General features: G+C 44.1%; 2 protein-coding genes across 6 annotated transcripts in view; one reads left to right on the forward strand and one right to left on the reverse strand.

Annotated features, from left to right (window-relative positions):
- The window catches only part of ndufb8 (NADH:ubiquinone oxidoreductase subunit B8), a 212,145-nt gene that overhangs the window by 21,870 nt on the left and 175,853 nt on the right, over positions 1 to 14,422 (reverse strand). The gene's annotated exons all lie outside the window — the stretch shown is intronic.
- Positions 1 to 14,422, forward strand: part of hif1an (hypoxia inducible factor 1 subunit alpha inhibitor) — a 54,367-nt gene that overhangs the window by 15,458 nt on the left and 24,487 nt on the right. For all 5 annotated transcript variants that reach the window (XM_055661873.1, XM_055661874.1, XM_055661876.1 and 2 more), the window contains exon 2: positions 7,183 to 7,427. In XM_055661873.1, the coding sequence (XP_055517848.1) occupies positions 7,183 to 7,427 (245 nt within the window). The remainder of the gene's footprint in view (positions 1 to 7,182; positions 7,428 to 14,422) is intronic.

The following is a 14,422-nucleotide window of genomic DNA, read 5'->3' on the forward strand; positions in this document are numbered from 1 at the left end:
CTATCCTACACACTAGGGACAATTTACAATTTTGACCAAAGCCAATTAACCTGCAAGCCTGTACGTCTTTGCAATGTGGGAGGAAACCGGAGCACCCGGGGAAAACCCACACAGGTAGATCATACAAACTAGGTACGGACTGTACCCATAGCAGGATCGAACCCGGGTCTCTGTCACTGTAAGGCAGCAATTGTACAACTGTGCCACCAAGGAGTGTTTAGGATGAGCTAAGAACTTAAGTATCCTTCGGAGCACTTGGAACCCCAGTGGAAATGGTGGAAGGAGTGAAGCACTGTTACCCACACACCCACCTCAGTAAGCTCCGACTGTGACAGTGTGTGCAGACCCCACATTCACCTCATCAGCCTTGTGGGCTTGTCGCTCAATATGCAATATTGGAGAGGGTGCAGATCAGCCCTGATCTTGAGGGGCTGCCTAAAGAAGTACATTAAGTGCCCGAGATGTGTTAATTATTAACATGGGTGCAGTTTATTTTGAGTATGTCGTAGCTTTCTGGTAACTTCGGCTTGGATTGAAGTGGTAGTGGCATGGTTCTATAGGGCAGCTATGTGTGTGTCATGATGCTGGTTGGTTGCCAACTCGATTTCCTTTTGCAGAAGGCCCTTTCATGCGGCAGCGTGCACATTAATGCACAAACAAACTAAACCATAACCATATGAATAGATTCATTAAGGGAAAATAACATTGTATTTGTATAATCATCTACACCGCAGGATGTCCCACACACCTACAGCCAGGTAAATGACGTGTTGCGCAGTTACATTTGTAATCTGAGAAGTCTGGATATCAAAATTGCCCAATAAAGTTTCACAGACAACTGTAAATAGACACAAAAAGCTGGAGTAACTTAGCCGGTCGGACAGCATCTCTGGAGAAAGGGAATGGTGACGTTTTGGGGTCGAGACCCAAAATGTCACCTATTCCTTTGCACCGAAGGGGAAAGGTTTTATTCAAAGGCAAAATATTGCTCAAGTCATAAACGTGGGATGCTGGCAAGTGTCAGCAGGTCAGACAGCATCTGTGGGGAAAGGAGTTAACAGTCTGAAGAAGGGTCTCGACCCGAAATATTACCAATCCTCCACATCTTCTCTTCTTTCCTCCTTTAAGACCTAGTCTTATTCTTACTCTTAGCTTTTTTTGTGAACCCCCCAGAGATGCTGCCTTAAAAGGGTCTCGACCCGGAATGGCACCCATTCCTTCTCTCCAGAGATGCGACTTGCCCCGCTGTTACTCCAGTATTTTATGTCTATCTTCAGAGCTAACAGGCCAATGCCCATTCATAAGATGAGTATTTTCAGTATTTCCTGTTTTGTTTTTAATGTTTTTGAAAATGCATTGCCTTTTTAAGCAATTCTGCCTCCTGGTTTTGACAAATTCCAGGCCTTTGTGAACTATTGGGGTGTGGCCGAGCTTGGCCAACATGGTTGATGGCTTCTGTTCTGTAGGCAGATGAGATCAGCTTAATGTGGCATCATGTGTAGCTCAAACATTGTGGGCCGAAGAGCCTGGCCCTGTGCTGTACTGTCCTATACTCACGGAATGCTGGAGTAACTCAACGGGGCAGGCAGCAGTAAGACTGGGTCTTAAAGGACGATAGAAGAGAAGATGTGGAGGATTTTTAGGAAGAGAGTGCATTGACCAAGGCACAGCTATAATGACGCAAAGGGAATGATGATTACATTTTGAAGTTTGTAGTACTATCTAAGGAGAGAGGAGCCAAGCAATTTATTTATTGTGGAAGCTGAGTTCACAATCCCTTGCTGCGGCGAAACGGAGGTTTTCCTGATGTAATAGCGGCAAGTCACTCCTCGATAATAATGAACGGGGTGCACTGAGTTGCGAGTGGGGGAATGAGAGACTGCAGATGCTGCAATCTCCAGTAAGAAAAACAAACTTCTGGCGGAACGCGGCGCGCCAGGTGGCTTCTGACTGTGGAAGGAAATAACAGTATTCAGCAAAGATCTTAGAGCGGAGCTATAAGATCTTTGGTATTCAGGTACACAAAAATGCTGGAGAAACTCAGCGGGTGCAGCAGCAGATGCTGCTGCACCCGCTGAGTTTCTTCAGCATTTTTGTGTACCTTCGATTTTCCAGCATCTGCAGTTCCTTCTTAAACAGTATTCAGGTGTCCAGTCGTTGTTTTCCACTGAAGTGCTTGCATGTGCTTGCTATCCTTATGTGCTTGCATTCAGTAAGGAACCGAATGTGCTTACATTCAGTAAGGAAATGAATGTGCTTACATTCAGTACTGAACTGAACTGGGATAGGAGTGTTACTGATACATTTTGCATGTACATTTTCACAGACGTCAAACTCGTGAGTCTGACCTTGGTGCAAATTGAAATAAAACTCGGTGAGTTTCATTCCACCACAGGTCTGGATTCGGGTTGCCTCTCAGATAGAATTATGGTTTGGTGCAAAAGATGAAAGCAGTTCGCTGCAATGCGAGTACCGTGCACACAATGTCTATCATGTAATTGACAACGCTGCACGTTGCCGCATTGAGGACATCTCTGTACCGAGGGTATTTGGGTTATGTTATGGGTGAGGAGTGGCGGTGCACTGGGCTGCCTCTTTCTGCTCTCCCTGCCCCCCTCTCCTGTTCGCGGTGTGTGTTTTTTTAGCCACATCTTTCCTCCTCCCCCGTGTCCCTGTGTACGCTACCCGAGTCACGTAGGCTCTGCCTGGTCGCAATTACAGGAGAAGACCGTGCGCCACCTAGCGGCCCTCGCAGCTCTCAGTCAAGGCAAGAGGAACGAGTGCCAACCGCGAGTGAAACCTAACGCCACTGCACGCAATTGAATGCGCTGCAATTGCATTTTCTTCGATCGCAGTGTTTGATGAGTATTCCATAATCTTAGTCACTGCACGACAATGAATTTTCGTCTGAAATCTGACGTATAATTAACGTTTTACATAGAAACATAGAAAATAGGTGCAGGAGGAGGCCATTCGGCCCTTCGAGCCAGCACCGCCATTCATTGTGGTCATGGCTGATCGTCCCCTATCAATAACCCGTGCCTTCCTTCTCCCCATATTCCTTGACTCCACTAGCCCCTAGAGCTCTATCTAACTCTCTCTTAAATCCATCCATTGACTTGGCCTCCACTGTGGCAGGGAATTCCATAAATTCACAACTCTCTGGGTGAAAACGTTTTTTCTCACCTCAGTCTTAAATGACCTCTCCTTTATTCTAAGACTGTGGCCCCTGGTTCTGGACTATATTTTTGCTACTATATTTTTGATATTTTGTATTTCAATTGTGCTAATTGCAATTAAAACTAATTGGGAAATTTAGAATGCTGGACATCTTAATTGCTGTACTAGACTTGCTGATTATTAACTCAGGAGCACTTTCAGGCAAAATGCCTAGTTAGGTCTGAAGAAGGGTCTCGACCCAAAACGTCACCCATTCCTTCTCTCTAGAGATGCTGCCCATCCCGCTGAGTTACTCCAGCATTTTGAGTCTATCTCCGGTTTAAAGGAGCATCTGCAGTTCCTTCCTAAACATGCCTAGTCCCCTGCTCTTCTCCTCTTACGCCCATTACTGTGTGGCTAAGCGCAGTTCTAATGCCATCTGTAAATTTGCCGACCACAACACTGTTGTTGGCAAAAACCACAGACGGTGATGAGTCAGCATACAGGAGGGAGAAAGAACACATGTTTGAATGGTGCTGCAATAACATTGACAAGACCAAGGAACTAATTGTTGACTCCCAGAAAGGGGAATTCCGAAGACAACATGCTTATTTTCATATGTGGGTTTTGGTGGTGGAGAAGATTTGTAGCTTCATATTTCTGGGTGTCAACATCTTGCATGAGCTGTTCTGGGCTCAGCACATAGATGCAATCATGAGGAAGGCATGCCAGCGCCTTTTTGTTTGAAGTTTAAAGAGATTTGACATGTCAGCGACTACTCTAACCAACTTCCATAGATGCACAGTAGAAAGTTTCCTGACTGCTTGCATCATGGCCTGGTACGGCAATTCCAACACACAAGTATGAAGTACTTCCAACACACAAATATCCTCGGGCCGCGGAGTTTGAAACGGCCCGTTCGCGGAGCTCGGATTCGGCCGCGGGACTTGCCATCACCCGGCTAGTCCCAACATCGGAAGCCTGGATCACAGAGGGGAGAACAAGGAAGGAAGAGACAAGGACGTTAAGACTTTTGCCCTCCATCACAGTGAGGAGGTGCCTGGTAGACTCACTGTGGTGGATATTAAATCTGTGTTCATTGTGTGTTTTGTTATTTTATTCTATGTTATGACTGCATGGTTCATAATTTTGTTCAGACTGAACAGTCTGAATGACAATAAAGGATACTTTGACTTTGACTTTGAAAGAGGCTGCAGAGAATGGTGGACTCGGCCCAGTCCATCATGGGCACAGGACCTCTCACCATTGAAAGTATCTACATGAGGCACTGCCTTAGGAAGACGGCATCTATCATCAAAGATCCTCACCATCTGGAGCATGCCCTCATCTCGCTGCAACCATCAGACTGAAGGTACAGAAGCTAGAAGACCATCACTACCAGTTTCAGGAACAGCTACTTCTCCTCAAATTAATCCAATGGAACACCACGAACACCTCTTGCACCACCATGATTTATTTTGGAATTGTTTTTTGCAGAATCTGTTTCTACTATTTTGTAGAACTTTCATGCAATTTGTGTACATTTTTTGTGTGTTGCCCGAGTATGTGCCCGTGATGCAAATGCAAGCAAGATTTTCATTGTTACCTGTGGCTCACCTAAGATCGTGCTGAGATACCTTCTTGAATTTGGGCAGTCCTTTCAAAGGTACCTCAAGGATGCTGATGGGGATGGAGTCCAGGATTTAGACCCTTAATAATGACACAATTATATTAAAGGTAATCTCTGCTGATGGTGAGAGACATGGCAATAGAAATGCCACTGAATGTCAAGTAGAAGATGGTCATTGCCTGGCACTTTTCATGATTAAAATATTGTCCAGTTCTTGCTGCATGCTTCAATTTCCAGTGAGTTGCAAATGAAATTGAACTTTCATCAGCAAGAATTCCCACTTTGCTGTGCGGTTACTGATATGAAGCTGCTGAAGATGTTTGAGCGTAGGAAACTATCCTGAAAAATTGCGCCACTGATAATTCGGGGCTGGGATGATGGACTCCAACAACTGTTTGTGTGAATCGGTGCTTTGTTCTTACTCGGGCAATAGATTGGATGAGGTCTTGTGCCAAGTGGGCCTGGGAAAACCTAAACTGAGCATCAGTGCACAGATTATCGGTGAACTTGCTTGATAGCACAACCAACAATGCCTACAATTACTTTGTGTATATATAGAAGTTGATTGACTTCTGTGAATGGGAAATAAATAAACAACTTTTTACATTGCCTAGTTGATGCCTGTTTGAAACTACACAAATATACAATTAGTTCCAGATTGCAACAGGGAATGTTACCTGGTATCATAACATTTGCTGCATTGAGTTCCTTACTATTACTTGGAGTAAGTCAAGTTGGCTGAAGACTAGCTTCTGTGAAGATGGGGTAGCAGACTGCATAACCATTGTTTCTGCGCTTCTCATTGAGGATGGTTCCAAATATTTCAGGTCTGCCTTCAATATTTAAGCGATGTGGATGTTCTTGCTTTCTTTCCATTAGCTGACCAGCTGTCCACCACCAAACGTTTCTGCTGTTGGTTATGGTGCACAGTGTCTCATGGGTTTGAGTTGCAAGATCTATTCTATTTGGCATGATGTTTGTGCCACATAACACAATGATGTCCTTGGTGTGAGCATGGGACTACTGGATCTACTAGGATCATATGGTGGTCACTCTTCCCAATGCTGTAGTGCACAGATGCATCTGCAATACTTGGGTTGAACAAGGTCTGGTAGATGTACCGCTTGCATTGGTTTGCTAACTTCCTGGCAATTACATTCTTCAAGGCAGGTTCAATTAGTGGTGGTGCTGGAGAAGCACACTTGGTGATGGACATTGAAGTCCCCCTAACAGAAAGATTCTGTGTCCCAGCCATTTTCAGTGCTTCTACCAAGTTGTATGCAACACAGAGGAGTGCTGGCTTATCAATTAGGACAGGGTGGTGAGATTTCCTGGTATCTGAGCTGGTGTCATGAGGCTTAATGGGGTCTGGTGTCAACTTGGAGAAATCCCCTTACTTCCCCTGCCTATAAAATACTGCACCACCACCTCTGCTGGGTCTTTGCTGCTGATAGGACGTCACCTCAGTAATTGTGATCTGCCACCTCGACGGTAAGATATGATTGAGTGAATGTAGCTAAATTACAGATTTGCAAAACAACTCTCACAAATCAGCACTCCCGCAAGGTGACCGGTTAGTGAAACGTTGCTGTTTCTAAATTTAGTGCCTAGTTTCATTCCCAGTACTTTGACTGGTTTTTATCCTTTTTCTGTTTTGACAAAGCTGTTATTGATACCATTGAGGGGCTTTGCTTGGATATTCTGAGCGATATTTAATAATTATCTGCACTGCCATTGATCCAGTGATTTATAGGCCAGAGGTTAAGGGCATTGCATTTTCTCCCTAAGGACATTGGCAAATGAAATTAGTTTTTGGAATAATCGAGTAACTTTGCGGTCTCCAGTATTGAGTAATGTGTTTTAAATGCCAGTTTATTAACTGAATTCAAATTCCACAGCTGCTGGCCTGGGCTTTGACATGCATCTCTGGGTTATAAGTCCATGCCTCTGGATCACCAATCCAATAAATTAATATTGTCACTATTTAAAATAAATGCTTTGTACCTATCTTCACATTAGATGCCAGTAACATATAAGGTTCAAAACAGGGGGAATGTAAAATGATCATTATCGATGGTGAAGTTGGATGAATAAAGTGCTTTAAATACTGACAAGTTTTCTGATCCTGATCAACTGCATCCTCGGATTCCCAAAGAGGTGGCTGCATTGATTTATGATCATCTAAAATTCCATGGATTGTGGAAAGGGTGATTGGAAAGCAAAAGTATAAAGTATAAGCTTTGAATGAGGGAGAGAGAGAGAAAGTGGGGAACAGTTAGCCTTGCAATTATTAAGCAGTAATTTTGCAGAATTTGGAAGCGGGTTAATATTACCCGATTCCATTCATTTTGTGGTGAGATTTATGTTAATACTGCTTCTTCATTTATTTTTAGGAGCCAGTGGTGCTGACTGATACCAATTTGGTTTACCCTGCACTGAAATGGGACTTGGAATACTTGCAGGAGAATATTGGAGATGGGGTCTTCTCTGTTTATGTTGCCAAAACACACAAGTTTTTGTACTATGATGAAAAGAAAATGTCCAACTTCAAGAATTTCAAACCAAAGTCAAGGCGGGAAGAAATGAAATTCAGTGAGTTTGTGGAAACACTTGGTAAAATCGACCAACATGATGAAAGGTAAAATCAAACAACAGCCGATTTTTTGCAGTTATTAACACACTTTAATGCAATGCCTCCAGAGCAAAGAATACTTTAACGACAAAGATGACAGAAGAGAAAGAACTTGGATTAAAATTACATTATTTTGACCTCATGTACCTCAAATATTTTGCATCAATGTTACAGTATAAGAAACACAGCACTCAATTTGTACACGGAAAGGAATGTTGTTATCCCATTGCCTTCATTTAATTTAGATTGAATTTCTGTGATAAGAACATTACTGTGACCTCGCTAACCAGCCTGGTGGAAAAAGTGTGATGGAATAATGGTGACGCATGTAGTTGATACCGAATATTCGGTGCTGGGAAGGTTCAGCTGGAGTAAAGACAAGGCAAACGTAAAGCTAGCATTTATTTCAAGAGGTCTAGAATACAAAAAACAGGGATGTAATGCTGAAGCTCTATAAGGCGCTGGTCAGGCCGCATCTGGAGTATAGTGAGCAATTTTGGGCACCATATCTGATGAAGGATGTGCTGACTGGAGAAGGAGCAGAGGAGGTTTACACGAATGATCCCAGGAATGAGTGGGTTAACATATGATGAGTGTTTGACAGCACAGGGCCTGTACTCGCTGGAAGAATGAGCGGGAACCTAATTGAAACGTACCAAATAGTGAAAGGCTTGGATAGAGTGGATATAGAGAGGATGTTTCCACTCGTGGCAGTCAAGGGCTAGAGGACATCGTCAAGTCGTCAAGTTTTATTCGTCACATGCACATAAAGTGCAGTGAAATGAATTTGCCAGCAGCGGTACAATAAAAAAAGAACACACAATACACAATAAAAATTTAACACAAACAACCACCACAGCATTCATCACTGTAGTGGAAGGCACAAAATTTGGTCAGTCCTCCTCCATTTTCCCCCGTGGTCGGGACCACAACCCTCCGCAGTCGCCGCTGCGGATGTGCAGACAAGGTAAGTCCAGGTAAGCCTTGAATCGGTGCCTCCCCACCGGAGACCGTGGCTTCAAGATGGTGTAGGCCGCAGGCTGGCGGTCGAAGTTCTAAAGTCCCCACCGCACCGCAGCCAGAAGCACTGCAGACAGCAGGGCCAGCGGTCGGAGCTACTGTCCAGGGATCCCCGACGAGGGATCCCGCTCCGGATGGTGAGTCCCCGCAGCACCCGCGGTTAGAAGTAGGCCGGCGGTCGGAGCTCTTCTCCTCCGGGGTCCCCAACGTGGGATCCCAGGCTCCGGACGCCGCGTCAGCTGGAGCTCTGCAGAACGCGGCTTCAGGCTGCCACGGGCCAGCGAACGGAGCGCTCCCCTCTGGCGACCCCCGGCGAGGGCTCGTCCACTCCGCGACAAAGAGTCCTTGCTGCGCCCGCTGCTGAAGCCCTGGGCGCATCTCCGGGAAAGGCCGCACAGATCCTCGATGTTAAGCCACGGGGGAGGCGACATGGAAAAAGTCGCCTCTCATTGGAGGAGGCAACCAAAGCAGTTTCCCCTTTACCCCCTCACACCAACCCCCACACAAGACACAGAGAGAAACATTTAAAGCGCATATTGAGACACACTAAAAAAAACAAAAAAAGTTGAAAAAACTAACGCGCTGCTGGCAAGGCTGCTGGTTCGCAGCGCCCCCACCAACCATAGCCTCAGAATTAAAGGACATTCCTTTAGGAAGGAGATGAGGAGGAATTTCGTTACTCAGAGGGTGGTGAATCTGTGGAATCCTTTGCCACAGAAGGCTGTGGAGGCCAAGTCAATGGATATTTTTAAGGCGGAGATAGATAGATTCTTGATTAGTACAGGTGTCAGGGGTTATGGGGACAAGGCAGGAAAATGGGGTTACGAGGGGGAGATAGATCAGCCATGATTGAATAATGTGGACTTGATGGGCCAAATGGCCTAATTCTACTCCTATCACTTATGACCTTATGAGAATGATGCATAGTGAAATAATTAGCCACTTTAAACAAAATCCCACAATCCTACAAAAAAATCCAACAATACATTTACTGACAATGAAATAATAACCTTGCAGTTACAATTTAATTTAGTCAGTCACATCAGAAACATATTAATGGGTGAAGAGTTAACATGGTTTTATAGTTATTGTATGTATCAATGGGACTAGCCTTGACTATGATAGAGACATTGAGACTCCCAATGCATTAATTAGGGTTAGAACAATCTCCCAGTTGCCACCTTTCACTCTTGAATACTAGTCCCAAGAATGGGTTTGAAGGTACCAGAATCCTTGACCGTATTAAAGGGTAGTATTATGATGGAATACGGTGAAAACGTGGTGTTTTGCAAGGATCAGCGCCTTTTTAATAAGAATCCTAATTTATATAATGATTTTGACTTAAGAATAAGTAGTTATGTGTCAAAAACCAGCAAAAAATGCTGGAGTAACCCAGCGGGTCAGGCAGTATCTTGGGTAAACATGGATAGGTGATATTTCAGTCTGAAGAAGGATCCTGACCCGAAACATCACCTATCCATGTTCTCCAGAGATACTGCCTAAATCTGATGATTGATACCTACAATCCAAGGCATGCAGACATGAATGTATGTAATTGACAACTGCTTAGCACTCATGGCAAGGAGTTGCTTAATCACATTAAATACAACCAGCCCTACCAAAACTGCTCATGGTGCAACTTCTATCAACTGTAAAGAAAGCAGTTTGATGAATAAGGAATGCAGGAGGTTGGTGATTCAATTCTAAATTCTAATTAAGTTTTGTTACTTGTATTTCTTAACTTTGCGTGTTACTTAAAATGTTAATTAGTGGTGGCTATTTACAGTTAATTACACAGACCGCTACAGTCACCTCCATAATGTTGGAGTAACAGGCCAACCAAGGGCGAGTTAAATGTGTAGCTAAACAAGGGCATTCAGATATTGCCGTCAACAGAGCTCCCAAACAGCCAAAGATGCCAGCCGCTTGCAGCTGCAGACAAATCGACCAGCTGATCTACAAACGGGCTGTATGTAAGTCAGGCATCTGTAATTTGGGGAGGCACCTAAATAACAGAACTATACTTTAAAAAAAACACAAAACTACTGAAGCTTCAAGTCCTTCCCAGTGATCATCTCTATTTCAGACTTCAGAAACTCTTGTGTTCTATTTATCTCGGGTCCTGCATGTTTTATTTGTTTCTCCTTTCAATTTATACCACATCCAAATAAAACCCCTGTCCCACGGTACAAGTTCATTCCAAGAGCTCTCCCGAGTTAAAGAAATATCAAACTCGTGGTAAGCACGGAGAATGAACGTAGCGGGTACGTCGGAGCTCGGGGACGTCACTTAGCGGCTCGTAACGCTAACGGCAGGTACTCGGGAAGACTCGCTAACGGCAGGTAATCACGGGAAGACTCGTGAAGATTTTTCAACATGATGAAAAATGTCCACGAGAGCCCCGAGTACCGACGAGTGGCCATTACCGTAAATCTCCAAGTTCGAATCAGGGCAAACTCGGGAGAGCTCTTGGAATGAACTCGTACCGTGGGACAAGGCTATAATTAAGCCTTTCTCAAGCTGATTTCGCCTTTTCTTCATCAACCAATCTGCACATTTATTTTCTCTTGATCTCCACCCTATCATAGATATTCTCATATTCATCCTCCTCTCTGCAACTTTAAAACATGACTGCTTCAATTTTCTCTATTTCTGATGTCATCAGCCTGAATGTGTTCTCCTCTCTCCATAGATGCTGCCTTACCTGCAGTTTCTGTTTTGATTTCAGATATGCGTCATCTATAGTGCTTTTCCAATACTGGCTGGAGTAGTAACAATATAAGGGGCAAAGAGGGGACAATTTTATGCACTCGGTAAACATCTTGGATCAGCACATTTCCTGCCTCAAGGCGAACAAAATGTTGCTGGGTAGACACAAAATGCTGGAGTAACTCGGCAGGACAAGCAACTGAGTTACTCCAGCATTCTGTGTCTACCTTCGATGTAAACCAGCATCTGCAGTTCTTTCCTACACAAAATGTTGCTGAGTCTGATTCTAGGAAATATTGAGTCAGGCAGCACAATCATCAATGGGCGAACATTTGAAATCATCATTATCATAATAGTACTTCATTGGCCAAGCATGTTCCCAATGTTGGGGGAGTCCAGAACCAGGGGCCACAGTTTAAGAATAAGGGGTAAGCCATTTAGAACGGAGATGAGGAAACACTTTTTCTCACAAAGAGTGGTGAGTCTGTGGAATTCTCTGCCTCAGACGGCGGTGGAGGCCGGTTCTCTGGATGCTTTCAAGAGAGAGCTAGATAGGGCTCTTAATAATACCGGAGTCAGGGGATATGGGGAGAAGGCAGGAACGGGGTACTGATTGGGGATGATCAGCCATGATCACATTGAATGGCGGTGCTGGCTCGAAGGGCCGAATGGCCTACTCCTGCACCTATTGTCTATTGTTTTGCAACATACGAGGAATTTGATTTGCCATACAGTCATTCCAATGAAGAGTAACAAGACACCCAAATAAATGTTTAACATGAACATCTACCACAGCGACTCCCCTACGTTCCTCACTGTGATGGAAACTGTGTTTATAGAACAACAGTTATCAGAAAGGACATAGGCAGTTCTAAGGTTAAATAGTCAACTGGAGCAGAGCCTTTTTCAGTGAAATGAGATCTGGTCCAGGTAATAAACATAGACAATACTGAAAATACTCAGCTGGTCAAGCAGCACCTGTGGACAAGGAAAGAACGTTAATCATTCAAAGTGATCATCTTTCATTTTCCAGTAAATTGATTTAAAGATTGATCAAAAGCCATAATTGGAAGATTGGGTGGCTTATGAAGACGGGCAAAGTAGGGCAATTAATGTCCTAACATAAAGAGGTAAATAAAAATGAGAAATAGGATGAATGACAGTCTGATAATTGGAAGAAATCAAGCTGGTTATTATAAGCATTTCAGAGAAAAGGATGGTCAGAGAGAGAAAATATATTATTATTATTATTATTATTTATAGAAAATAAATAGTACAGGAGATAGGACTGTTTAGAGACCAAAAGGAAGATTCACTGGTGGAGGGAGAAGGTGGGGTTGAAGTACTACATTAATATCTTGTGCCCAACTTTAACAAAGATGCCGCTGCTGTGGAGATAATGGGCTGAAAATTGATAAACTGCAATTGCAGTAAAGGCTTCCTGCAATTCCAGTGGATATTATATTTCATCTGCACCCTATGTTGCTGAAGCAAGAAAGGATAGAAATTGCAGAGGTAATTGGCACAAGCTTGTTGCCTGGGGAGTGGAAAACTGCTGATGAGGCAGTTCTCAATTTTCAAATAAGGATATGCAGATAATCATGTGAAGTTTTTCTATTGATTGGTTAGTATGTAACAAAAGCTTTCCACTGTACCTCAGTACACATGCCAGTAAATTAAACCTCGCAATGAATTTAAGTTGAAAATAGACATAAAATGCTGGAGTAACTCAGTGGGTCGGTCAGCATCTCTGGAGAAAAGGAATAGGTGACATTTTGGGTTAAAACCATTCTTCTGAAGAACGGTCATGACCCAAAACGTCACCTATTCCTTTTCTCCAGAGACGCTGCCAGACCCGCTGAGTTACTCCAGCAATTTTGGTCTACTGTGTAAACCAGTGCCTGCAGTTCCTTCCTACACGATTAGTTTAAACCAGCCAGTTTAGTCTCAGTGGGTCAACTTTTAGAACCACTGATCATGGAATTTGCAATTACTTAAGACAGATATGGATTGATTTGGAAGAAGTTCGCATAGAAAGTAAATAAATGAAAGCAAATTGTTAAACTAACAATGATCTTTTTGAGGTCAATGAATCAAATTAAGTTTATATTTTGATTGTGGACTTTGAAAAGAAACTTAAGGGCCTGTCCCACTTTCACGACCTAATTCACGACTATGTCCTTGACTCATACTCACAGCATGGTCGTCACGAGGTCGTAGGAGGTCCTAGGTAGGTCGTAGCAGGCCGTGATGTTAGTCGTAGGTACTCGTGGCACCAAGTAGGTCGGGGCATTTTTCTAGCCTGATGAAAAATGTCCACGAGTTTAAAAAGATTGTGAATTAGGTGGTGAAAGGGGGACAGGCCCTTTAATCGTGTGCTGCATAATCAGCATTATCAATCTACATCCCCTTCTCTCACTAGTGTGAGAAGCTTAATGCCCCTGACCCACTTAGGAAACCTGAACGGAAACCTCTGGAGACTTTGCGCCCCACCCAAGGTTTCCGTGCGGTTCCCGGAGGCTGCAGGTGGTTGCCGGAGGTTGCAGGTAGTGAAAGCAGGTAGGGAGACTGACAAAAACCTCCGGGAACTGCACGGAAACCTTGGGTGGGGCGCAAAGTCTCCAGAGATTTCCGTTCAGGTTTCCTAAGTGGGACAGGGGCATTAGGATACATTTCACATTAAGGATGAGCCCACTTTCTGAGCTGCCTTTGTCTCTTTGTTACCTTCTGCTCATCATTCCCCCATCCCGTTCCTCAGCCCACAAAACTTCTCTGCTTCTCCAATCTTGGCTCAAAGCTCACATTTCCCTCGCCCATCTTCCCCGTGCCTTCTCCAAGCTAACCGTAGAAGATGAGACCCATGTCTCGCTCTGTTCCTCACTTTATTAACTCTTACCATTCCTCATCTTTGTTTTCAAACTTTCCACAGCCTTGGTTGTTCTCCTAGTCCTTTAACATGAGATATGCACACTCATCCCTATCCTGTAGGAAGGAACTACAATGCTGGTTTAAACAGAAGATAGACTCAAAATGCTGGAGTAACTTGGCATCTCCGGAGAGAAGGAATCGGTGACGTTTCGGGTCGAGGCATCTGAGTGTCACAAGAAGGGTCTCGACCCAAAACGTCTCTAGAGATGCTGCCTGTCCCGCTGAGTTACTCCAGCATGTTGTGTCAATCTCATTCCTATCCTGTTCTGGTGTTCCAAGTGTCAATATTTCATCAGCAGCTGGAGTGAAGCACCAACATCCCCCCCCCCCCCCCCCCCCTAAGT

This window comes from Leucoraja erinacea, chromosome 34 (genome assembly GCF_028641065.1).
Source record: "Leucoraja erinacea ecotype New England chromosome 34, Leri_hhj_1, whole genome shotgun sequence".
Taxonomy (NCBI): Eukaryota; Metazoa; Chordata; class Chondrichthyes; order Rajiformes; family Rajidae; genus Leucoraja; species Leucoraja erinaceus.